Here is a 26,099-nt window from a genome sequence, read left to right on the forward strand (position 1 = left end):
AAATTAGATTAAGATGCTAAACATTGTAGTTATGTAACAGTAATTATTTGAGTTTATTTAGTTTTATTTTAGAGTGCAGATAAGAATTAAACTGGCAGGGAACTATAATAGATTTGCAGGTAATGTTTGCCTCAAAGTCTTTTTATTCTGTACTTCTGTCACTGCAGATTTGATGGACTGAATGGCCTTCTGCACTAGCAATTCTATGGAATGCTATGTTTCCATTGAAATTGTATATTTTAAAATATAAACATATGCATATTAATATGACTGGAAAAGACAATTTTAAATGTTGTGGCTACGTTGCTAATATTTAATCATATAATTGAATAGCAACAGGTTTTTTGCATTTATATAGCACCTTTCATAACTTCGTAGTGCTTTGAACTATCTTGAAGGGAACAAGTGTATCACTTTTGGATTCCATCTCTTACTACAATGGTTAACGATATAAATTTTTGATCTCTGAATTTCTGTGGCACTGAAGAGTTGGACACTTGCGAATGTACTAATGCCTGCATGGTGGTAATAACTGTAAAAGCAATATCTCTAAATCTTTCCAGGAATCGTTTTTTTTCATTCTGAATAACCAATTAAGTATGTCAGGATTCTGAAGTCCCACAATTACAGCAGAGCTTTTTTCAAAATTATACTCTTTCATAACTGCTATTGAAAATACAAACTTCTAATGGCTTTACTAAACATCTTATGCTCGTACTGCAGTACTAACTTTACTTCAGAAAGCAGCATTATCACCTGCTGGTACATGATCTTTTGGGGATGACTTGGAACTTTTTTAATGGTCGAACCTGAGGATCAAATGCCAATGTGCTGACCAAACCTTTTAATAGCAGCTTATTTTACATATATATTCTTAATTTACCCACACACTCTAGGGCCTTTCACTAACCAAGAAATGGCAGAATGGTTCCAGGCGGGCTACTTCACCATGTCTTTATTCGTAAAGAGAGGCTGTGATGAGGGCTTCCAGCCATTGGGAGAGATCATTAAGATGTGGGGCAGAGTACCTTTTGCTCCAGGACCCTCTCCTCCTCCATTGTTGGTAAGACATTTACATAAGCTCCAATGCAAAATGCATAAATATTCATGTCTGTTAATACCTGTGCATGATATCAGGGTGCATTATGAGACAAAATAAGATTGAATTTTATTGGAAGTATTGCTTGGCTACAACTATTTGAATTGGCAAAGCACATGTTGGTAAATGCGTTCTCCATGGGGATAGCATTTTGTAATAATGTAAATACTTTAAAAAATATATATTTTTTATTCTCCTTTTGCACATTTTCTCCCAAATTTACACCCAACAATAAACAATAATCAGTAACGAATGTAATGTCAATCCCCATATCAATAACAACGATCCCATCCTCCCACCAAGCCCCCAAATATTAGCCTGCATGTTAACATAAACAAATGACAGAGGAATCCGGAATCACCCATAGTCACCATTAACACATACAGTCCCCCCAACACCCCTAATGTTCGATGTGATCCAATTTTCGAAAGTGCAAAATGAATAACGCCCATGAATTGTGGAATCTCTCCATCCTTCCCCACAATTCAAATTTGTCCTTTTCAAGCGTCAAGCATTGCAGCAGGTCCCCCCGCCACGCCAGGGCACAGGGTGGAGAGGTTGATCTCCACCCTAACAGGACCCACTTTCGGGCGATCAACGAGGCGAAGGCTACAATATCTGCCTCCCCGCCCATTTCCAACCCCGGCTGGTCCGACACCCTGAAATACGGCCTCCCGATCTTTTGGGAATGACTTGGAACTTTTTTAATGGTCGAACCTGAGGATCAAATGCCAATGTGCTGACCAAACCTTTTAATAGCAGCTTAGTGCAGTTTCACCTGCACTACTTTAGAGATTACCCTAAACACCTCCTTCCAGTAATCCTCCAGCTTTGGACAGGACATACATCTTCGACCCCCTCAAAGAGCTGGCTCATCCTCGCCCTTGTAAGGTGCGCACTCTACACCACCTTCAGCTGTATCAGCCCCAACCTCACACACGAGCTGGAGGCATTCACCCTCTGGAGCACCTCACACCAGAACCCCGCCTCCATACCCTCTCTCAACTCTTCCTCCCACTTTGCCTTGATCCCTTCTGGCGGCGCCTTCTCGTCCTCCAAAATAGCCCCGTAAACAGCCGCTACTACCCCCTTCTCTAGTCCCCTTGTCGTCAGCACCTCCTCCAGGAATGTGGAAGCCGGCTCTCCTGGGAAGCTCGCTGGTAATGTAAATACTTGATTAATCTTTGCTTAATTGCTTTATTCATTTTTACCCAACATGTAAGAACCCCAACAAAAGTGGATCTAGTATTGGGAAATGAAACAAAGCAGATGAGATAAGTAAACGTAGGTAAACATGGACGGTGACAATCGCAATATCATAAGATGTAATGCGAGGATTGAGAAGGACAAAAATGAGATGTGAAAAGCAAATGATCGGGCTGCTTTTGTGTAGATGAGAATGGAACTAGGGAAATAAACTGGGAAATAAAGGAGAGGAGAAGCAATGGGAAATATTTTAAACATTGATCCTGTATACAAGAAAGATACATTGCGCTATAAATCAAAAATAAACTAGTGAATAATGAAACATCATGGATGAGTAAAGATGTATGATCTGAAGGAAAAAGGCGCATGCTAAGCACCTAGATAAAGGAGAGGATGACAAAAGGGAATATGAAAGGATTCAGCAATAAGTAAAGAAAAAGTTAGGAATGCAATGAGAAACTACAAACTAATTTATCAAGGAATATAAAAAGAGATAAAGCAGTCTTACAGCCATTTAAAAGTAAGAGGCAGGATAGGACCACCAAGACATAATCATTCACAGTTCAGTTAATGACCGGAAGGGCAGAAATATTGTTACTTTGCCTCATTATTTACCAGAGATATTGACATTTGACAAAGTGGTTCAAAAAATAACATTTAAGATAGAATGGGGGTAATAACGGTTAAATTAATCACATTTAGGATGAAACCTCCGGTCCGGGTGGATTGCACGCTCATATTAAAAGACATTTGAAAAGAGATTTTCCTGTAATAAATTGGGGGATAGAAGAATCCAGAGAACTGTAGAGCAATTATCTTAATGCCGTTGTCGGAAAAATCATGGTATTTAAAAAAATATATATATTTATTAAATTTTTAACACAATTTTTCACCCTTACAAACAAACCCCCCCTCCCTCGTAACAAATAAAAAGAAAACGCACATAGCAAGACATAAACATGGTAAAACGATATGTTACAGAACTTTGTACATTGGATTCCTCCCGTACATGCCAGTTTTCCAGATCCTTCATGTATTATCTTGCTCAAATACCCCTCAGACAGACCCCCCCCTCCCTCCCCCCCTCGCAAGACATCCCCCCCCCCCCGGGTTGCTGCTGCTGCTGACCGACCTTCGTCTAACGCGAGATAGTCTAGGAACGGTTGCCACCGCCTGTAGAACTCCTGCGCAGACCCTCTCAAGGCAAACTTTATCCTCTCTAGCTTGATAAACCCTGCCATATTATTTACCCAGGCCTCCACGCTAGGGGGGCTTTGCCTCCTTCCACATCAGCAAGATCCTTCGCCGGGCTACTAAGGACGCAAAGGCCAGAATGCCGGCCTCTTTCGCCTCCTGCACTCCCGGCTCGTCCACTGCTCCAAATATTGCTAGCCCCCAGCTTGGCTTGACCTGGGCTTTCACCACCTTAGATAGTGTTCCCGCCACTCCCCTCCAGAACCCCTCCAGTGCCGGGCATGACCAAAACATATGGACGTGGTTCGCCGGACTTCCTGAGCACCTCCCACATCTGTCCTCTACCCCAAAGAACCTACTCAGCCTCGCCCCCGTCATGTGCGCTCTGTGAACCACCTTAAATTGTATCAGGCTAAGCCTGGCACACGAGGAAAAGGAATTAACCCTACCTAGGGCATCAGCCCATAGCCCCTCCTCAATCTCCTCCCCCAGCACCTCCTCCCATTTACCCTTCAGCTCCTCTACCATCGCCTCCCCCTCTTCTTTCATCTCCTGGTATATCGCCGACACCTTGCCCTCTCCAACCCATACGCCCGAGATCACCCTGTCTTGAATTTCTTGTGCCGGGAGCAACGGGAATTCCCTCACCTGCCGCCTCACAAACACCCTCACCTGCATGTATCTGAAAGCATTTCCCGCGGGTAGCCCAAACTTCTCCTCTAGTGCGCCTAGGCTCGCAAACGTCCCATCAATGAACAGGCCCCCCCATTCTTCTAATCCCCGCCCGATGCCAGCTCTGAAACCCCCCGTCCATCCTCCCCGGGACAAACCGATGGTTACCCTGATCGGGGACCACACCGAGGCTCCCATTGCACCCCTGTGCCGTCTCCACTGGCCCCAGATCGTTAGCGTTGCTGCCACCACCGGACTCGTGGTGTACCTTGTCAGCGAGAGCGGCAGCGGTGCCGTCACCAGCGCCCCCAGGCTCGTTCCTTTGCAGGACGCCATCTCCAACCTCTTCCATGCCGCCCCCTCTCCCTCCATCACCCACTTACGGATCATCGCCACGTTTGCGCCCAGTAGTAGCCCCCCCAGATTCGGCAGCGCCAACCCTCCTCGGTCCCTACTGCGCTCCAGAAACCCTCTCCTTACTCACACAAACCCCATAATGCTCCTGCCTACTCTCTTAAAAAAGGCCTTGGTGATCACGATGGGAAGGCACTGAAACACAAAAAGAAACCTCGGGAGGACCACCATTTTGATCGCCTGCACTCTACCCGCTAGCGAGAGCTTTTGAAGTCCTCAACCATCTGCTCCACCAGCCTCGTCAGATTCAGTTTATGTAGGGCCCCCCAACTCCTAGCTATTTGGATCCCCAGGTACCGAAAGCTTCTTTCCGCCCTCCTCAGCGGTGGATCGTCTATCCCCCTTTCCCGGTCTCCTGCCTGTACTACAAAGAGCTCACTCTTCCCTCAATTAAGCTTATAGCCCAAAAAATCCCCAAACTCCCTTAGAGTCTGCATGACCTCCACCATCCCCTCCACTGCATCCGCCACATACAGCAACAGGTCATCTGCATAATGCGACACTCGATGCTCCTTTCCCCCTCGGACCACCCCTCTCCATTTCCTAGACTCCCTTAATGACATGGCCAAGGGTTCAATTGCTAATGCAAACAACAGGGGTGACAGGGGGCACCCCTGCCTCGTCCCACGGTACAGACGAAAATACTCCGACCTCCGCCGATTCGTAACGACACTCGCCACCGGGGCTCTGTAAAGGAGCTTAACCCAACTAACAAACCCTCCCCCGAACCCAAACCTACGCAGCACTACCCCGAGGTACTCCCACTCTACTTGGTCAAAGGCCTTCTCCGCGTCCATAGCTGCCACTATCTCCACCTCTCCCTCCACCGATGGCATCATTATCACGTTTAGGAGCCGCCGCACATTGGTGTTTAGCTGCCTGCCCTTTACAAATCCCGTCTGGTCCTCGTGAATCACCCCCGGGACACAGTCCTCAATCCTCGTAGCCAGCACTTTTGCCAGCAACTTAGCATCCACGTTGAGGAGCGAGATCGGCCTGTAAGGCCCACATTGCAGTGGGTCCTTGTCCCGCTTCAGGATCAAAGAGATCGTCACCTCCAACATTGTCAGGGGCAGGGTCCCTCCCTCCCTTGCCTCATTAAAAGTCCTCACTAGCAGCGGGGCCAACAGGCCTACATACTTCCTGTAGAACTCAACCGGGAACCCGTCCGGTCCCGGGGCCTTCCCTGCCTGCATACTCCCCAAACCTTTGCTCAGCTCCTCCAACCCAATTCGTGCCCCCAAACCAGCCACCTCCTGCTCCTCCACCCTCGGGAACCTCAGTTGGTACAGGAATCGTCTCATCCCCTCTTCCCCCGCTGGGGGCTGGGATCTGTACAGCTCCTCATAGAAGGCCTTGAATGCCTCATTTACTTTCGTCGCACTCCACACCGTAGCTCCCCTTCCATCCTTGACTCCACCTATTTCCCTCGCTGCCATCCTCTTACGGAGCTGGTGTGCCAGCATCCGACTCGTCTTCTCCCCATACTCGTACGTCGCCCCCTGCGCTTTCCTCCACTGTGCCGCTGCCTTCCCCATGGTCAACAGGACAAACTCCGTCTGGAGACGTCGTCTTTCCCTAAGTAATCCCTCTTCAGGGGCCTCTGCGTATCTCCTGTCCACTCTTAAAATCTCCCCCACTAACCTCTCCCTTTCCATGTCCTCTATCTTCTCCCTATGAGCCCTGGTGGAGATTAGTTCTCCACTGATCACCGCCTTCAGCGCCTCTCATACCACCCCCACCCGCATCTCCCCGTTGTCGTTGGCCTCCAAGTACCTTTTGATACACCCCCTCACCCTCCCACACACCACCTCATCTGCCAGCAGCCCCACATCCAACCGCCACAACGGGCGTTGGTCCCTCTCCTCTCCCAACTCCAGTTCCACCCAGTGCAGGGCGTGATCTGAAATGGCTATGGCCGAATACTCCGTTCCCTCCACTTTCGGGATCAGCGCCCTGCCCAGAACAAAAAAATCTATCCGGGAGTAGGCTTTGTGCACGTGGGAGAAAAAAGAAAATTCCCTGGCCTGCGGCCTGGCAAACCTCCACGGGTCCACTCCCCCCATCTGATCCATAAACCCCCTATAAGCACCTTGGCTGCCGCCGGCCTCTTTCCGATCCTAGATCTGGAGCGATCCAGTGCTGGGTCCAACATCGTATTAAAATCCCCACCCGTTATCAAGCTTCCAACCTCCAGGTCCGGAATGCGCCCCAACATGCGCTTCATGAATCCGGCATCGTCCCAGTTCGGGGCGTATACATTTACCAATACCACCCACGTCCCCTGCAACTTACCGCTCACCATCACGTATCGACCTCCATTGTCCACTACGATATTCTTGGCCTCAAACGACACCCGCTTCCCCACCAATATTGCCACCCCTCTGTTCTTCGCGTCCAGCCCCGAATGGAATACCTGTCCTACCCATCCCTTTCTTAACCTGACCTGATCCGCCACCTTCAAATGTGTCTCCTGGAGCATGACCACGTCTGCCTTCAGTCCCTTTAAGTGCATGAACACTCGGGCCCTCTTTACCGGCCCATTCAGGCCCCTCACATTCCAATTCCACGTTACCAGCCTCTCTCTCTCTCTCTCTCTCTCTCTCTCTCTCTCTCTCTCTCTCTCTCTCTCTCTCCCCTCCCTCTCTCTCCTCCCTCTTCCCCCCGGCCGCCGACTGTCTAGGCCAGTCCTGTGCCCACGCCACCCTCACCCTCCAGTCCCCCAGACGGGAGACCATCGCCCCGACCACCTCTTCTGTATCCCATTCCCCTTCGGCCAGTGCAGCAGCAAACCTTTTTTCTCCCCTCCCCGCTAGACCCGTGACTAGCTTCTTTGCTCCCCCCATAGCACTCCTGTAAGTCAGCTGACCCCGGCTTCCCCCGCCGTCCCATTGACCCCCCCCCCGGTGTGGGAATCTCCCAATCTGTGAGCGCTCCTCCATCTCTTCCCCCCCCCCCCCCTCCCCCCTCCTTCCCTAGCGCGGGAAAAAACCCACGCTTTCCTAAGCCTGTCCCGCCCCCTCTGGTGCATCTCCTGTCACGGCCTTGTCTCATTTCCCCCATCCCCGAGCCTCCTCTCCCTCCAGCACCAGCGCCCACCGTCTCGTACGGTCTTCTCACCTGGTCCCTTTCCCCATCCTCAACCCTCCCCCAGCCCGTGGAACATTTCCTGCGCGTGATTAACACCCTATGTACAACAAACATCAAACAGCCCCCCCACCCTCACAAACCCTCAGTTTGAGTCCAACTTTTCAGTTTGAATAAAGGTCCAAGCCTCCTCAGGCATTTCAAAATAGTGGTGTTGATCCTTGTGTGTGACCCACAATCGCGCTGGCTGCAACATTCCAAATCTCACTCCTTTCCGGTGTAGCATCGCCTTGGCCCGGTTAAAACCCGCTCTCCTCTTTGCAAGCTCCATGCTCCAGTCCGGGTATATTCGGATCTCCGCATTCTCCCAGCTGCTGCTCCGCTCTTTCTTGGCCCATTTCAAGACCCTCTCTCTGTCGGTGAAACCTCACCACAATCGCCCTTGGCGGCTCATTAGCCTTGGGCCTTCTCGCCAGCACCCGGTGTGCCCCATCCTGCTCCAAAGGCCTCGAAGGGGCCTCCGCGCCCATCATCGATTCGAGCATCGTGCTCGCATGTGCCCCAGCATCGGCCCCCTCCGCTCCTTCAGGGAGACCTAGGATCCGAAGATTCTTTCTCCTCGACCTGTTCTCCAGGTCTTCGAATCTTCCCGCCCACCTCTTGTGCAGCGCCTCGTGCTCCTCCACCCTCACCGTCAGGCCCAAGATCTCATCCTCGTTCTCATTGACTTTTTTCTGCATCTCCTGGATCTTTACCTCGTGGGCCTTCTGGGTCATCCCTAGTCCTTCAATCGCCGACAGCATAGGCGCCAGCATCTCTTTACGCAGCTCCTCGAAACAGCGCTTAATGAACTCTTGCAGCTCCGGCCCGCATTCCACTTTATCCCCGGCAGCCGCCATTTTGTTTCTCTTCCCTTGCTTCTCCCGCTGCTCCAACGCCGCTTTTTTGGCCGTTTCACTTCTAGTCCGGTCCATAAATGGTGAAGGGGGACCTCACTCTTCCCTTCCCACCCTTCCCACACGGAATGTCTTAAAAAATTACCCGTTGGGGCTCCTCTAGATAGCCCGAAAGTCCGTGATTGCGGGAGCTGCCGAATCGTGCGGCTTAGCTCCGCATCGCCAAAACCGGAACTCAAATAATGGTATTTTTACTGAAATATGCAATGAAAACATTGGGAAACCAAAACTATAGTCAGCATGAATTTCAAAGGAAAGACAATGATTCTCAAATCTTATTGAACTTTTTAAAGAAGCAACAAAGTGTAGCAGGGTAGTGCAGTAAATGTAATATATTTGAATTTTCAACAGGCCTTTGTGAAGATAAAATCTAGTAAACTTGTGGTTAGAGCCTGAGAGGCTGGCACAAATAGCAACATGGATAGTAAGCAGGCTACAGAAGAGGAATTGGAGATTATAGGCTAAGGGTAGCTACTCAGACTGGGCAAAGGAAGGGAAATGGTGTTCCACAAGGCCAGGTGCTGGAATCAATTTGGACTTGGGAATCAGGAATCCAATTTCAAAATTTGCGAATGACACCAAATTGTGGGGTATTGTTTATACTGCAAAGACCAATGCACAATGCCAGACAACATGAGTAAACATGAAGAATGGTCATGTAATTAGCAAATTAATTTCTGTATTAAGTGTGATATTTTGGTAGGAAGAGCATAGATTACATACTGCTTGGCCAACAATCTAAATGTGATAACAGAACAAAAAGATCCAGGGGGCACAGATGCACAAATGAATAAAATCGCCAGTACAGATTAATGAGACCATTTTGTTAATAAAGTAAACCAAGCACGGTGGTTCATTCTGGAGGAATAGAAATGAAAGCAGAGAGAATATGGTAAACTTGTATTGAACCTTGCTGTATTGTCCTGGTCTCTATACTGTGAAAAGGATTTAGAGGAACTAGAGAAGGTGCCAAAACGATTGATAGGGATGATGCCAAAATTGAGAGGATTTACTCGAAGGCTGGCTAGGCTGGGGATTTTGTCTCTGATTTAATGGCGGTCTTTAAAATTGAGGGATGGGCAGATAGAGAGATGTGGCAGAGACCAGGAGCAGGGGCTTAAAAGGAAGTCACCAGTAAATCCAACAGGAATATAAAAAAACTTATACATTCAAAGAATAATAAAATTGTAGAAATAGTTACCATAGGCAATTGAGGTGAAAAGCATTAGTTGCATTTAAAGAAAGCTGGAAAAGTATGAAGGAGAAAGGAATAGAAGGACATGCTGAATGGGTAAGAAGATGGAGTGGTCAGAGAAGGCTTTTGTGAAGAATAAATGCCAGCATAAACGAGTTAGGCAGCTGGCTTATTTCTTTGCCGTGGACTCTGTAACAGCTTTTTAATTTTAAAATTGTCACTTTTAAAGAGAAACAAATTCCCCCTATAAACCATGGATCCCAACATGTGATTTATTTATGCTTCATGTTAATTTTGTGTTTAATTTTTGAATACTAATTCCTCCAATTTCAGTTTTTTTGGCTGTGCTAGTTGAGAGGATGTTCAGTGAGATGCTTGATGTGTAAAGCGTATCAAAGCGTAAAAATAAATAGTACTGAGCAGATCATCATTTACATAGAACATAGAACAATACAGCGCAGTACAGGCCCTTCGGCCCACGATGTTGCACCGAAACAAAAGCCATCTAACCTACACTATGCCATTATCATCCATATGTTTATCCAATAAACTTTTAAATGCCCTCAATGTTGGCGAGTTCACTACTGTAGCAGGTAGGGCATTCCACGGCCTCACTACTCTTTGCGTAAAGAACCTACCTCTGACCTCTGTCCTATATCTATTACCCCTCAGTTTAAAGTTATGTCCCCTCGTGCCAGCCATATCCATCCGCGGGAGAAGGCTCTCACTGTCCACCCTATCCAACCCCCTGATCATTTTGTATGCCTCTATTAAGTCTCCTCTTAACCTTCTTCTCTCCAACGAAAACAACCTCTAGTCCATCAGCCTTTCCTCATAAGATTTTCCCTCCATACCAGGCAACATCCTGGTAAATCTCCTCTGCACCCGCTCCAAAGCCTCCACGTCCTTCCTATAATGCGGTGACCAGAACTGTACGCAATACTCCAAATGCGGCCGTACCAGAGTTCTGTACAGCTGCAACATGACCTCCCGACTCCGGAATTCAGTCCCTCTACCAATAAAGGCCAACACTCCATAGGCCTTCTTCACAACCCTATCAACCTGGGTGGCAACTTTCAGGGATCTATGTAAATGGACACCAAGATCCCTCTGCTCATCCACACTTTCAAGAACTTTACCATTAGCCAAATATTCCGCATTCCTGTTATTCCTTCCAAAGTGAATCACCTCACACTTCTCTACATTAAACTCCATTTGCCACCTCTCAGCCCAGCTCTGCAGCTTATCTATATCCCTCTGTAACCTGCTACATCCTTCCACACTATCGACAACACCACCGACTTTAGTATCGTCTGCAAATTTACTCACCCACCCTTCTGCGCCTTCCTCTAGGTCATTGATAAAAATGACAAACAGCAACGGCCCCAGCAAGTTAATTGACCATTATATTTAAATAAATGACTTCAGGTTAAAATAATTAAAAGGTTTGCTGCTCCTTTGTAGATTGTAAAGTTGGATCCCTGTGACGTGGTCTTTAAGCACCTTGCTGAATCTGCCAGCTTTGCTTAGTCTTCCCTCTGTTTTGGCTCATTCAGTTCAGCATTTCACATCATTAAAAATGACAAGCTGTTTTTAGTCAAATATCTTGAGCAAAATATATATCTTCTGAAAAATTCCTGCAAATGGCTTAACTGTATGTTTAGTTTTGTAATTAAGAAAGTTCCAACACAACAATGTAGATTTGTATAGCACCGTAGTAACAGGTGACCTAATAATAGAGGTCTTTAAAACTTTGAAGGGGATTTGATAAAATGGATGTAGAGAAGGTGCTCCCCATCGTGAGGCGACCAGACCAGAACCAAGGACCATGCATGAAAGATGATCTATAATTTCAATCGGGCATTTTGGAGAAATTTAATTATCCAAAGAAGGTGTTTTGTAGGAGTGTTATTAAACAAAATTTGGCACCAAACCACATGGAGAGATATTAGTGCAAGTATCTAAAAGCTTGGTTAAAGAGGTAGGTTTTAAATACCTTAAAGGATGATAGAGAGGGACCATCTGAATTTAAGTCATTAAACTGTAAAATTGTACTGTATACTTGTACGCAAGATATAGTAATTGATTGAACTTTGATAATATTGTGATTTAAGAGACACTCTGTAGATACCTAAAACCCTCAACAAACCAGCTGTATATCTGTAATTCCTAATTCACTCCATTCAGCCATAATGACATTGGTGGAGCCCTGTTTTAAGGAAGCAAATGAAATTTCAAAAAAAACTTTAACAAAAGCATTGTTGGCATTGCTTTATGATTGGCAATGGAAATTTGTTTCTGCCATACTATGCACTTTCTCAAATTCAGCAACGTTGTCCATGTCCTGTGAATACCTTGAGTGTTTTTTTTTTAAAAAAGCTTTAACTCTCACTATTGTATATCGGCACGTGTTTATTGCAACTTTGGGTTGTGGCAATAACACCTCCCCTGACTTGATCCAGATATTCACATCTATTGTATATTGACTTCCTCAGTCTCTCAAAAGGTGGATTGAGTTGCGAGACCTACGTAAATCATTGAGTCATTGGAGCGTATTTTAATCATGGAAAATGAAGAGAGTCTCACTGAGAAAATGACTGTGGGTTCTCTTAATTACTGGAGTGGGAGGTCTGCCAGTGACAATAAGAGCAAAAGTTGACCATTTTCCACTAAAGGGTACAATCTCCAGTCCTTGCTGAATTTAGTTGGAAGTAGCAATGAGTGTAAATCATCCCTAAAATATTAAAACTCTTTCATTGGTTTCAGCAATCTGGTGAGGACACCCTCAATGCTGACCACTAATAGAACAAAGAACAAAGAAAAGTACAGCATAGTAACAGGCCCTTCGGCCCTCCAAGCCTACGCCGACCATGCTGCCCGTCTAAATTAAAATCTTCTACACTTCCGGGGTCCGTATCCCTCTATTCCCATCCGATTCATGTATTTGTCAAGATGCCCCTTAAAAACGTCACTATCGTCCCTGCTTCCAGCACCTCCTCCGGCAGAGAGTTCCAGGCACCCACTACCCTCTGTGTAAAAAAACTTACCTCGTACATCTCCTCTAAACCTTGCCCCTCGCATCTTAAACCTATGCCCCCTAGTAATTGACCCCTCTACCCTGGGGAAAAGTCTCTGACTATCCACTCTATCTCTGCCCCTCATAATTTTGTAGACTTCTATCAGGTCGCCCCTCAACCTGCTTCGTTCCAATGAGAACAAACCAAGTTTATTCAACCTCTCCTCATAGCTAATGCCCTCCATACCAGGCATCATCCTGGTAAATCTCTTTTGCACCCTCTCTAAAGCTTTCACATCCTCCTGGTAGTGTGGCGACCAGAATTGAACACTATACTCCCAAGTGTGGCCTAACTAAGGTTCTATAATGTACTAATCTGCTTCTCCAGGGCATGTAAAGGTAAATTCTTAGAAGTCAAATTTAGCTTAGTTAGTAGCATAATGGCCTGGATTTTACACTCAGCGGCAAAGTGATGGTGCTCGCTGCTGACTTCGGAGAACGCTGTCCACCAGGATCAAAGTGAATTCTGTCATGCAGATTTCACCGTTCTTGATAACTTCATTCTTGCGCGAACATTAGGGACTCTCTGCTGTCCAGCAACAGGGATGTGATCAAGCTAGCTAAGGAACCGTCACATTGAAGAATTCTCTCAGGTAACAAACCAGGAAGTTAAAAGCATTGGCTATCCTTCGCATTTTAATCATTTACAGGAAGCGAAATACAGTTTGTGACATGGACATGGATTAAGGTAGAAGCGCAAATATAAAACTTTAAAAGCAAGTTATTTTTAAAAAAATCAACGAAATTTTTTGGCACAATGGAAAATTTGACATTCCGCAAATACGAAATATGATATTCAGGGCCAGAGATGTTATTCAAAAGTAATTATGGCTTTGTGCCCTGCTTAAAAGCCCCATCACATCTCATTCAACGTGTTGTAATTTTTTTCCAAGTCTTTCACACTGAGACTTGCAATGTAAAAAGTGAAAATTCACGACAGTTCAGTGATTTCTAGATAGCTTCCATCTGCAAGGACGTCAACAGTGTATGCTGTTGAAACACTGACTGAAATGTCAGGCAGCAGTTTACTCTTCAAGGCCTATTTTACATGTCTAATATTTGAAAACAAAAACGGTTAAACATTGCTGCAATGATGCACCCGTACAATGGAATGTATTTTGAACACAACTCCCTAATTGGGGGGGTGGGGGGTGGAGAGAGAATCTCTGAAGGCCTGACAACATCTATGGCGTGAGAAAGAACAGAGCTAACCTTTCAAGTCTGGATGACTCTTTTCGTCAAGCATTTGATGAAGAGTCTGTCATCCAGACTCGAAACATTAGCCCGTTCTCTCTCCACAGATGCTGTCAGACCTGCTGAGATTTTCCAGCATTTTCTGTTTCAGATTCCAGCATTCGCAATTATTTGCTTTTATCCATAATGGGGATGCCTGTATATGAAGATTTCCAGAGGCAATGAAGCTAAAGATAAGTTGTATGTGATGAAATTTTAAATTCAAGACCAGTTTGTTGAATTAACGAAAAAGGAAATGATGGGACAATACGTGAATAAAATAGGTGACATGGAATGAAAAATGGATACACTCGATAGTCACACTTCAGTGGTAAGTGGATGAAGTCTATAATGATACAATTGGCCATAATCAAGCATTAAATGGTTCGCGATAAGAATATAATAGGATTGGTGCAATAAGTAATTCTGGTATTTCAAAAGTTGTATACTTTCATACATTTTTTTGGCGCAGACTGGATGGCCCATGGCTTTCCATATCATGTTATTGGAATTAGAAAATAAATTTGCGTCCAGTTCTGATCGCAGATTCTCCATGTCTAATTTGTACTTCGGTTTAAGGCAATTTGTTGCTTTCTTTGGCTTTCCCTTGCACATATTTTATTCTCATCTATTTTGCTTTCAGAGTGACCTGGATCAGGAAAGACTGAAAAGGCAGCAGGAACTGGCAACCTTGAACTTATATCAGATGCAACAGATACAGTGCCAGCAGCTTCTGCAGGCGCAGCTTATGACCAGGTAGTTCTTTGAACGATAGATTATAAAGAGTTTCTTCATTGTTTAATTGAATTCTGTGAATAAATTTGTTACCTATCCCTTTATTGCACTTGAGAAGGTTTAAGGTGGTGTCTTGAACCACTGAAGTCTATCTGCACTGATGCACCTATAGTGTTATTAGAAGATGGTTCCAGGAATTTGACCCTGTGACAGTGAAAAAATTGCAATATACAGGGATGAGAAATGTCTGCCGTTTTGGCAGAATTCTGACTTGGATAATAAAATTAATAGAATATCATAGAATCTCTACAGTGCAGAAGCAGGCCATTCAGCCCATCGAGTCTGCATAGATCCTTGGAAAGAGTATCCTACCTAGGCCCACGTCCCGACCCTATCCCTGTAAATCTGTTAACTCCACCTAACCTTTTGGACACTAAATGGCAATTTAGCGTGGCCATTCCACCTAACCTGCACATCTTTGGACTGTGGGAGGAAACCGGAGCACCCGGAGGAAACCCACGTCGACACAGGGAGAAAGTGCAAACTCCACGCAGTCACCTGAGGCCGAATTGAACCCGGATCCCTGGCGCTGCGAGGCAGCAGTGCTAGCCACCATGCCGCCCTTCAAATTTTTTTTCCAACTTCCACCTCCTTTCAGCTGCTGCTGCCTCCACCCTGCCAAAGCATGGAGGAGGCTCCACTGGGAGGACACACTCTGCTGCTGGCTGCTTGGTAGAGGTTCTGGGTTTAGGAGCCCAGGGGGGAGTGCAGGGAGCAGTGGAGCTCGAATCTTGGTCAGGGAGATATTTGTTTATTGTCACGTGTACCAAGATACAGTGAAAAGTATTTTTCAGCGAGCAGCTCGAACAGATCATTTAGTACATAAAAAGAAAATAAAAGAAAAAGAAAAATGCATAAAGGGCGACACAAGATACACAATGTAAATACGTAGACACCGGCATCGGGTGAAGCATTCAGGAGCGTAATATTAAGCAGATCAATCCATAAGAAGGTGGTTTTGGAGTCTGGTAACAGTGGGGAAGAGGCTGTTTTTGAACTCGTTCATGCGTGTTATCAGACTTTTGTATCTCCTGCCTGATGGTAGAAGTTGGAAGAGTGAGTAAGCCGGGTGGGAGGGGTCTTTGATTATGCTGCCCGCTTTCCCCAGGCAGCAGGAGGTGTGGATAGAGTCTCCGCATGGCCTCCTGCACTGCTGAACTAGGGTTGATCCCTTGACTTGATTGTAGTGTTACAGTATACGTCAGGCTGTGAACTTGGAAATTGTGGTTGAATGCAATTCTGCTGCTGCTGATAGCCCACGGCTCTCATGGTGCCCAGTTTTGAGCAATGCTGAAACGTTCCCATTTAGCACTATGGAGTGCCATAAAATCTGATGGAGGGCATGCTCAGTGTGAAGATGGGACTTGAAGTGTGGTGCCCATTCTTACCCACACTGTCATGGACAATGCCACTGCGTCAGCTGGACTGGTGACGACAAGGTCTGGTAGGTTTTTTTCCTCTTGTTGGTTCCCTCACTGCCTACTGCAGAACCAGTCTAGCAGCTATGTCCTTGAGGACTCAGTCAGCTCGGTCAGTAGTTGTGCTATCAGGCCATGTACATTGAAGTCCCACCCAGAGTGTATTTCTACCCTTGCCAACTTCCGTGCTTCTCCCGAGTAGTATTCTGTACACAGGAGTACTGATTCAGCAGCAGACTAAAAATGGTAATCAGTGGGAGATTTTCTTGCCCATGTATGACCTGACGCCACAAGACGCCTAGATTCACTCCCACATGACTATATACCACTGTGCTGCCGCCTTGGCTCAGTTCATCGATTTTATTCATTTTTGACTTTACTGTAGCGATTTGACACAACTAATTGGCTTGCTAGGCCATTTCGGAGGCAAGTTAAAGTCAGCTGTAGATCAGACCAGAAAAGGATGGCAGATTTCTTTCCCCAAAGAACACTAGTGAATCAGATGGGGTTTCATGACAATTGTTAATAGTTTTATGACTGAGCTTATTACTGAGACTAGCTTTCAGTTCCAGATTTTTTAAATAATCTATTGAATTTCATAAATTAGTGAATTTAAGATGATTTGGTTGGATTTGAACCCACCAGGCATTAGCTATGACACTGAGTTACTAGTTCGATAACATTACAAGTACACCACCGTCTCCCCATTGTTTGAATTTAGTATGAAAATACTAAAAATAATGAAGCATTATATGCAGGATTGCTTTTAACTTTTGCTGGGGATTTATAATTTGAATTACCTGAATGTCACACTTAAATCCATTATTCCCATGTTGATCGGTTTTCAACAAGATTCGCATTTCAGCGTGCCTTACCTGTTCAGATTGTCTGGAATGTGGACATAGCCTCTTATTTTTTAATTTTATACAATTAAAGTTAAAACTTAGCAAGAATAGCACTGAATGTTAAGAATTTGTATGGAATATTGTAGATCCAGTTCTGCTGGGTAGATTTTTATTTTTAGAAAAAGTTGAAGTTCACTGTTCATGGTTGAGTAACATAGTTTTTAATTGGTATGTAGAGTCTTGCTCAATTACCTCCAAAGATCAAGAAGAAATGCCAGAAATATAGCTTTCAGGAAGTTTTCTGAAACTTAACTTTTGCAACACATTAAATAACACACCGCTTCTGACAGATTTGTATGAGGCCAATTGACAACAGCTAACCTGATGTTCTAAATTGGTTTTCATTTATTCATTAAAATTTTTTTTTAAACTAGCAAGGTTGGGAAGTCAAATATATTTGTGTTCCTAGAGTACTGGTGAAGGTTTGAAAGAATAGGCAATGGCTGTGCCAGGATGCTTTATGATGAATGGTCTACACAAATTCATTAAAACAAACTGGGCTTGCTGAATCTCACGTCAATGATAATATGAATAATGAGGAGTAAAAGCTATGTAACTGTTTTCATTGGCCCTTAAAATTGGTGATTATATTGGAGGTTGTACTACTGAGAAATGCGATTAATTAAGGGGCTCTGAAATCTATTTTTTCAGTTTCAGCACTAAACTTTAGCCTTATGAGAAATATTTGTGACTACCCAAATATTTGTTATTACACTATAAGCTAGCAGTCAATGTTTAAGATTGGTACTTTTCTCTGTAAGGCAACAGTATGCACAAGCAATAGCACACCAACAAAAGGCAGCTATGGGAGCCATAACATCGCAACAACAGCAGCAGCAGCAACAGCAACTGGCCGTCATACTTGAGCAATTCCAAGCCTTAAAGTTAAGGTAACAATTTGTGGGATTCAGTACCTTCAAGGGGAGAGGGTAGTTCATGTGCAATTTTAGGAATGATTACCAGCACTGCAAAAGTGCTTATGTGACATAATTGAAAGGGGTGATCTGAGCATGCTGTAGAATCCGAATGTCTTGGGCTTCTAGGTATCATTTAAAATGATCGTGGCTTATAGTCAGTGTTTTAATTCTATTATCTCGGGGTCTCCAATTATTTTCTCCATCCATACCAGTCTTATTTTGATTTTTAATTTGTTATATTCCAGTTACCACTGGTAAAAGGGGGTAAATTGAAAATTGGAGAGATCCCTCTCTTTGGGAATTGAGGTGCAGATCATGGTAATTCCCTTCAATGCTCCTAGCTACAGAAAATATATTTGGGCAGGGTTCCTGTTCCAGATTTCTGCTAAAAGGTTTTTATTTGAACTGCAGTGATGGACTAGATTGGACTCTGATTTGATGCTTTCAGAAGTTAAATAACCCTCTTTATGATGAAGAATATTTATTTAAGAGTCATACATGAGGCTGACTGGTAAGTGTGGTATTGTATGTAGCAAGAAATCAATGTCTTCACGGGAGAATATTGGCGATGAAAGACAAAGGGATAAATGTGGTTTGTGCCTTTCCCCTGGTTTAGCTCAGTGGACTAGACCGCTGATTTGTGATGCAGAACAAGGAGCGCAAAGCGGGTTCAATTCCTGTACTGGTTGATGTTATTCTTGAAGGCCTGCGTTCACAACCTTGCCCCTCGCCTGAGGTGTGGTGATCGATTTTCAGGTTAAACCACCAGGCAGCTCTGCCCCTCACAAGGGAAAGCAGCCTATGGTCATCTGGGACTATGGCAACTTTACTGTACCTGCCTTACACTGGGTTTTCAAAGCTAAATCTTTCTTCTCAACTGGAAGATTAATTATTTTGGGGATGCTATTGGAATTTCTGAACTCTTGATGGCAGTCACTTCATGGCAACAGTATCTCATTTTGATGGAATGCAAGATACTGTCTCAGTTTTAACACAAGACACTTGTTTATTATCTATCCTGATGACGCAGCTCTATTTTTTAGACTAAGCTTGTGCAATACGTTTTTACGTTTAACTGTTTAGATTCTGAATTTTCATACCCAATAATTGTTTTCTTTTTTAAAAATAAATTTTGAGTACCCAATTAATTTTTTCCAATCAAGGGGCAATTTACTGTGGCCAATTGACCTACCTGGCACATCTTTAGGTTGTGGGGGCGAAATCCACGCAAACACGAGGAGAGTGTGCAAACTCCACACGGACAATAGAAGATTGTAGTTTAGTCGGGCAGTATGGTCGGCACGGGCTTGGAGGGCCGAAGGGCCTGTTCCTGTGCTGTACATTTCTTTGTTGTTGTTGACAGTGACCCAGAGCTGGGATCGAACTTGGGACCTCTGTGCCGTGAGGCAGCAATGCTAACCACTGTGCCACCGTGCTGTCCAGAACTGTTTTCTTGATCGCTCAATTGTTTTATTTCTTCTATAAACAGTTATTCTGGATTGAATTAATTTTCATATTGGAAAAATGTAGGTTGATTAGTAAGAGCCAGCGTGGATTTCTTCAGAGAAAATCATGCTTACTTACTTGAGTTTTTTTTAAAGAGGTGACATAGGGTTGATGAGGGTAATGCTGTTGATGTGGTGTACATGGACTCCAAAAGGCATTCGAAACAGTGGCTCACAACAGACGTGTGAGCAAAGTTATAGCTCATGGAATAAAATGGACAGTAGCAATGTTGGTGCAAAATGGTAGAGTAATTGAGTGTAATGTTCAATGGATATTTTTTGGACTGGAGGCAGGTTTATGGTGGGGTTTCCTAGAGGTCAGTACTTGGACCCTTGCTCTTCCTGATATAGATATATCTATTAATGATCTAGATCCTGGTATGCAGGGGATAATTTTAAAATTTGTTGATGATGCAAAACTTGGAAACCCTAAACTGTGAGAGGACAGTGTAGAACGTCAGTGGGACATAGATAAGTTGGTGGAGTGGGCAGATGGCGTTCATTCATTTTTGGTAGGAAGAACATGGAGAGATAATAAATAATAAGTTGTACAACTCTAAAGGGTGTGCAAGAGCAGAGGGGCCTGGGTGCATATGAGCATAGCTCATTAAAGGCGGTAGATCAGGTTTTATTAACAGTGGTATAGAGTACAAGCACAAAGAGGTTATGCTGAACATGTATGAGACAATTCTGGATGCCATACTTTAGGGAGGATATGAATGCATTTGAGAGAGGTTTACAAGAATATTTTCAGGGATGAGAAGTTTCAGTTATGAAGAAAGATCGGAAAAGTTGGGGCTGTTCTCCTTGAAAAGGAGAAGGCTAAGTAGAGATTTGATTGAGGTATTCAAAATCATGAGGGAGTAGATAGAGCAAAATTGTTCCCGCTCAAAGATGATTTTGGAACTTTTGGCACATTTAAACTCTTACCAGAATATAGGTGCTACTGATGTAGAAAGAGGGTGGCTTGTCTTCCCTCTCTGTTCCACTTCAGGTATGCTCTGCATTTCTGGAGATGCCAGGATCGTAAATCCCAGCCAGAAATATGGACCACCAGCATTACACAGCAAAGTAGGAATGGAGTGGCAACCCAACAGAGATTGACACTTCTTGGAAGATTCAGGCCTAAATGTCTTGTCATTGAAATCGCTGAATTTTGGATGAATTGTTGACCAACATCTTTATGCATCTCTTTATACTTTGTTATGGAAAAGGATTCACTGTTTTTAATATAAATGTTCAAAATTATCTTCGTAGACAGATTTTTAATATGCTATCAAAGAGTTGTCAGAGTTTAAAATTTACTCCATAACTCATAAGAATAAACATTTTATCTGCACTCAGATCCTCGGAGCAAAGTCTGATGCCTCCAGTAACAAGATCCATGACTGTGTCTGACAGTAACTCAATATGGGAATTGCAAGCTGCATCATCTCAGCCTTCAGGTAAATATGAACAAACATGAGCCTTTAAAGAATCATTTGTATTTTTCAGTGGTTTTCCAGAAATGAGACCATTCAGACGCTGTGTACATCTTGATGCTGGCCTCTTAGGTTATTGTGTGAAATCATTTAACCACAAGAGACAGTCAGAACCTCTGATACATGAAATGAAAGGAAAGGGAAAACTAAGGTATCATTAATAGACAGTTGGCGAATAGGCATGTAATACATTTTGGGCTATGTTGGAGATTTAACCAATTAATTAAATTTGTTTTCTAATTAAAAGCTGTCATTCAGTCGCAATCCAAGGGTTGTGTCTAAACCATTGATATTGCATTTCTTTGATTGCCAACTTGCAAACCTCTCCTACTTAATGTGTCTTGGATTGGTTAGCTGTTGTGGCACTGAAACTGAACAAAGTCTTCCTCCTGAAAGATGCAAATGCTTTGGGCTGGATTCTCTGCTCCTTGATGCCGAAATCGTATTCGGCGATGGGGCGGAAAATCAGTTTTTCCTGGCATAAAAGACCGCAGTTTTCACAACGGTGTGGGGACTTAGTCCCAAAAACGGAGAATCCAGCCATTTAAGTCTGTATTTTCCCCATATATTTGTTTAGGTCAGCCTCTACCATCAACACTGTGCCCTTCCTACAGAATTTCTATCTACAACCTCAAGTATTCCAATGCTCTCCTACCTTCCCACTCTCATACCACCATTCTACATCTTCTGTAAACCTAAGTCAGCAAAACCTCTGCTTGTGTTCTTTTCCACACTAAGCTTTGTGGTCTTTAGGCTACTTCTGCATTAAGGTGCTCTTAAATTTTCATTTTAAACTTGGGCATTTTAAACTAACAGCTGGTCACAACTTTAGCAATTGGTCAAACCTTCTCTCATCTTTCTCTTCTCTCCACCTGTACCTAATTACATGCAGATGGAAACATTCCGCTGCAAGCCCTTGACGTTGCATTAGGTATGAGATTATACTCTGCTATTATTGGAATCACAGCTCTTCGATAGACTTATCGAGACAGATTGGTCATACGGTGTGCTCTGTAGATCCATAGCATTGTGTTCAAAGATGGGTGCATCTATTGGTTTCCTTGAACCATCTTCCCTGGAGGATGTCTGAGGGAAGAACCCCATCCAGTAAAAATGGTGTTTGCAGAAAGTGGTGTATGTAAATACTTGGTTACACAACCAAAACATTGTGATTTGGAGTTATAACGCTAAGCTTGTTTCAGCCTTGACTCGATTGGTAGAATATAATGCCTTTTAAAAAAAAAAAAAAAAAAAAAAAATTTAGGGTACCCAATTCTTCTTTTCCCAATTAAGGGGCAATTTAGCGTGGCCAATCTTCCTACCCTGCACATGTTTTTGAGCTGTGGGGATGAGACCAATGCAGACACGGAGAGAATGTGAAAACTCTACACGGACGGTGACCCAGGGCCGGGATCATATTTACCCGACGGCTGAGATGATAATCACTGTGCCACTATGCTGCCCCAGTGGAGTAGAATTCCTACAGTGCAGAAGGAGGCCATTCAACCCATTGGGACTGCACTGACGCTCTGAAAGAGCATTCTGCTTAGGCCTACTCCACCACCCTATCCCTGTAACCTCACCTGCACGCTTGTACCAAGTTAGAAGTTTGTACATTGAAATCCCATTCCTGATGCTTGAGCACATAATCCTGGGGGACGGACATTTTATTAAGGAAACATGAGATGCTGTACTGAGATGCAGGTGAATGTAGATAATCCCACAACATCTTTCCAAGTTGAGCAAGGATGTTTTCTCCAATGCCCTGGCCAATATTTATTTATCTCTCAACCAACATCTCTTGAAACAGATTTTCTAATCATCTAGTTTTTGGTATCTTCCTCTGCATAAATTGGTTGCTGTGATTTCTGTATTGGGACAGCGACCTCCCATTCACTTAATTGGCTCTAAAGGGCTTTAGAAATATAATTAGTTTTTGTTTCAAAATAATTTCTAGGGTTATGATTTGGAAAGCCTCCAAATGCACCTCTGGGGAAATATGTTTTGGCTGTTCCCCAAGACCGAAAGATATCCAGTATACAAATAAACTAGTACTGTCCTGTATAATTTTCTGAGCCAATGATTTATTTGCTGAAAGGACTTTGCGTTATAAGACTGGTAATTGGCTCATTAGCAAGATCAGTTGTATAAACCCTTTAAATCCAGAGCTCAGTGGCACTTGCTCCTGCAACACCTTGAGTTCATTTGCATTAATGTCACTTAGTGGTGATGTATTCTTGGTCCCAGTGAGCCCTGGGTGTTGAGTGTGTCGAAAGGGTCTTTGCTGGTACAATCCTGATATTGAGTCTTTGGCATGTGTTTTGCTATTGTTTCTCAGTTATGACAATTATTTAATAATTAGGTATTCAGCGATACCCAAGTTTAGTGATTCTTTTTGCTTTACTCCTTTGAAAGAAAGCATTTTTAATGGGTGAGTTTTGAAAAGTGAGTCAAATTTGGAAATCGTGCTTTGATCAGTAGGTATGGTGTGCAGTGATTGTAAATTTTGTAACTGTTGCAATTTCTGAAGCTTTTGGTAAATATTGGTGCAAATCTGCTGACCCAACCAGGAGCCATTTGAACTATCAATGCAGAGTCAGAAGTGAAGAATGCACCATGTGACCATATCAGCTTGGGTGTGTCCTCTACACCAAATTGTTCTTTATCTCCTTTTACACTAAGGCTTTTTTTGTTTTATGTACTTTATTTTCCCTCATTGTGGATGACTAAGGAGTTTAGAATTAGTCACTACTACCTATACAATTGTCCTGAAAAGCACAACATAGTATCCGGTTTCCTGAAGGTTCTCACGAGGTCCCAATGTTAACACTTGGTGCTCTCAAAAATAAAAAAAAAAGACAAAATCCAAGAGATACACTTGTATTACTTTGTTACCTGAGAAAAAGTTCCAGTCTTTTTAAAGGAGTAGCTTTAGATTTCTGAAAGTGAAATGGTGTAGTTTTAGAAGCTTTGTGTTACATATATAGATATTCAAATCTGATACCACCTATATCTACAGCATTGTTGATATTTCCATGATAATGCATGTTGCCCCAGAACCTGTCAAACCTAGGCTGTACTCCATGGTACCTGGAGGATGCAAGTCAGTCAGGCACTTGAATGGCGAAGATCTATCAGCCTTTTTTGATCACTACCCATCTATTAATTTGTTCCCAAAATTCCCGTCTCACAGAGTTAATTGTGGAAACTGCTTATTGCAACTAGTGCAGCTTAATTTAACCCACAGTTTTCTTTGGGATTGATTATTTTGAATTTTCTGCCTATCTACACAGTGTAGTTGAAAGAAATGCATAGAATTTATAATTTAGTTTTTAAATTGTCATCATTTATGTTTGCTCATTTTCCCTTAGGATGGGATGGTGGTAGTGTATGGGACTTGCCAGTCGATTCTACAGTTCAGGGTGCTTCTGTTGATCAAATCCAGCAGATGGAGAGGGGAAAAGCTGCCAAGGTAATTTAAAAAAAATATTTACACGGAACCTTTTGGTATTACTTAATAACAAGCTGGTAGTCTTTTCTTTGGTATTACTTAATAACAAGCTGGTAGTCTGGAATTTACTTTTTCTAACTGTGAAATCCACAGTTAATGTTGTAGTTTAGCTGTTGCTGGAACAGCCAGAACAAATCCTTGCATTCCAATTTTGTCGCACTGGCAAAATAATTTGACTTCTGTATATTTGCATTTTATGGGACAGAATGGCAACATCCACAGCTTAAGTTGTAGTTTAGCTGTTGCTGGGAAGGAACTTAAAGCTGCTGGAGCAGCCAGAACAAACTCTTGCATTCCAATTTTGACGCCCTGGTAAAATAATTTAACTTCTGTATATTTGCATTTTATGGTACAGAATGGCAATGTTACACAATATGGCACAAAGGTATTTGAATTCTTAAAAATGAGCAGCAGGTCTCAATCAAAACTGTTCACTTGTCCTTATCGTGGTGTTGACTGGAAATTTTCAGATAGTTGAATTGCGTGCAACATTTAATATTTAAACAAATCTGAGCACAGAGTCCCAACTTAAGCAAAGGTACCCACTACCTACCTCAAAAGAAGGCTGACTACACACCTTTCCCAAAGTTGATTTGAACCTGGTACCGAGATTAAAGGATAAGTGCCCAACAGTGATATTTTTAAGCAGAGTAAGCAACCAATCACATGGACTCATTTTCGCAAAGATCAAACAAGACAGTAAAGTCAACTGATTATCCATCACCCGTTTATACATTTTACAGAGAGTGAAGTAAAGATTGGGACTGACACATTAGAAGTTGAAATATACAATTTAAAAAAAGATTAAATTATGATGTTTTTCAAAATAGAAAAAATTGTCATTGCACATATGAAATTAGTTTTCCAGGGTCAGAGAGGTTGTTCAGCATCCACAGCTTAAGTTGTAGTTTAGCTGTTGCTGGGAAGGAACTTAAAGCTGCTGGAGCAGCTTAGTACACTGTTTAAAAGCAATTATTGCTTAGTACAGATTGCTTAGTACACTGTTTAAAAGCAATTATATCTCACTAATGTAACCATTTCTGTGGAGGGGTGTCATAATAGCAGCATTGCAGCATCAAAGGGAGTTTTTTTCAGTGCACAGATTTTCTAAAGAGGACCACTCTCCTCCATCATAGGGTCAGAAATAGGGATGTTTGTTGATGATTGCAGAGATTTCATTACCCTTCACAACCCCGTAGATACTGAAGCAGTCTGTGTCCGTATGCAGCCAGAACTGAACAACATTCACGACCATCTCCAACAGGAGAGAATCTAACCATCACCCAATGACGTTCAATGGCTTAATAATCCACTATCAACATTGACCAGAAACTGAACTAGACCAGCCAAATAAATACTGGGGTTGCAAAAGTAGGTCAGATGTTGGGAATTATGTGGTCACCTATCACGCCAAGGTCTGTCCACCATCTACAAG

At 43.5% G+C, this 26,099-nt stretch overlaps 1 protein-coding gene across 4 annotated transcripts in view; it reads left to right on the plus strand.

The window, feature by feature from the left end:
- gigyf2 (GRB10 interacting GYF protein 2) overlaps window positions 1-26,099 on the plus strand; it is a 261,643-nt gene that overhangs the window by 161,122 nt on the left and 74,422 nt on the right. For 3 of the 4 annotated variants that reach the window (XM_072474612.1, XM_072474614.1, XM_072474613.1), the window contains 5 exons: window positions 897-1,063; window positions 14,776-14,888; window positions 18,012-18,140; window positions 21,017-21,117; window positions 24,525-24,625. In XM_072474612.1, the coding sequence (XP_072330713.1) occupies window positions 897-1,063; window positions 14,776-14,888; window positions 18,012-18,140; window positions 21,017-21,117; window positions 24,525-24,625 (611 nt within the window). The remainder of the gene's footprint in view (window positions 1-896; window positions 1,064-14,775; window positions 14,889-18,011; window positions 18,141-21,016; window positions 21,118-24,524; window positions 24,626-26,099) is intronic. The other variant, XM_072474615.1, reaches the window with a different exon arrangement.

Source organism: Scyliorhinus torazame, chromosome 14 (assembly GCF_047496885.1).
Source record: "Scyliorhinus torazame isolate Kashiwa2021f chromosome 14, sScyTor2.1, whole genome shotgun sequence".
Lineage (NCBI taxonomy): Eukaryota > Metazoa > Chordata > Chondrichthyes > Carcharhiniformes > Scyliorhinidae > Scyliorhinus > Scyliorhinus torazame.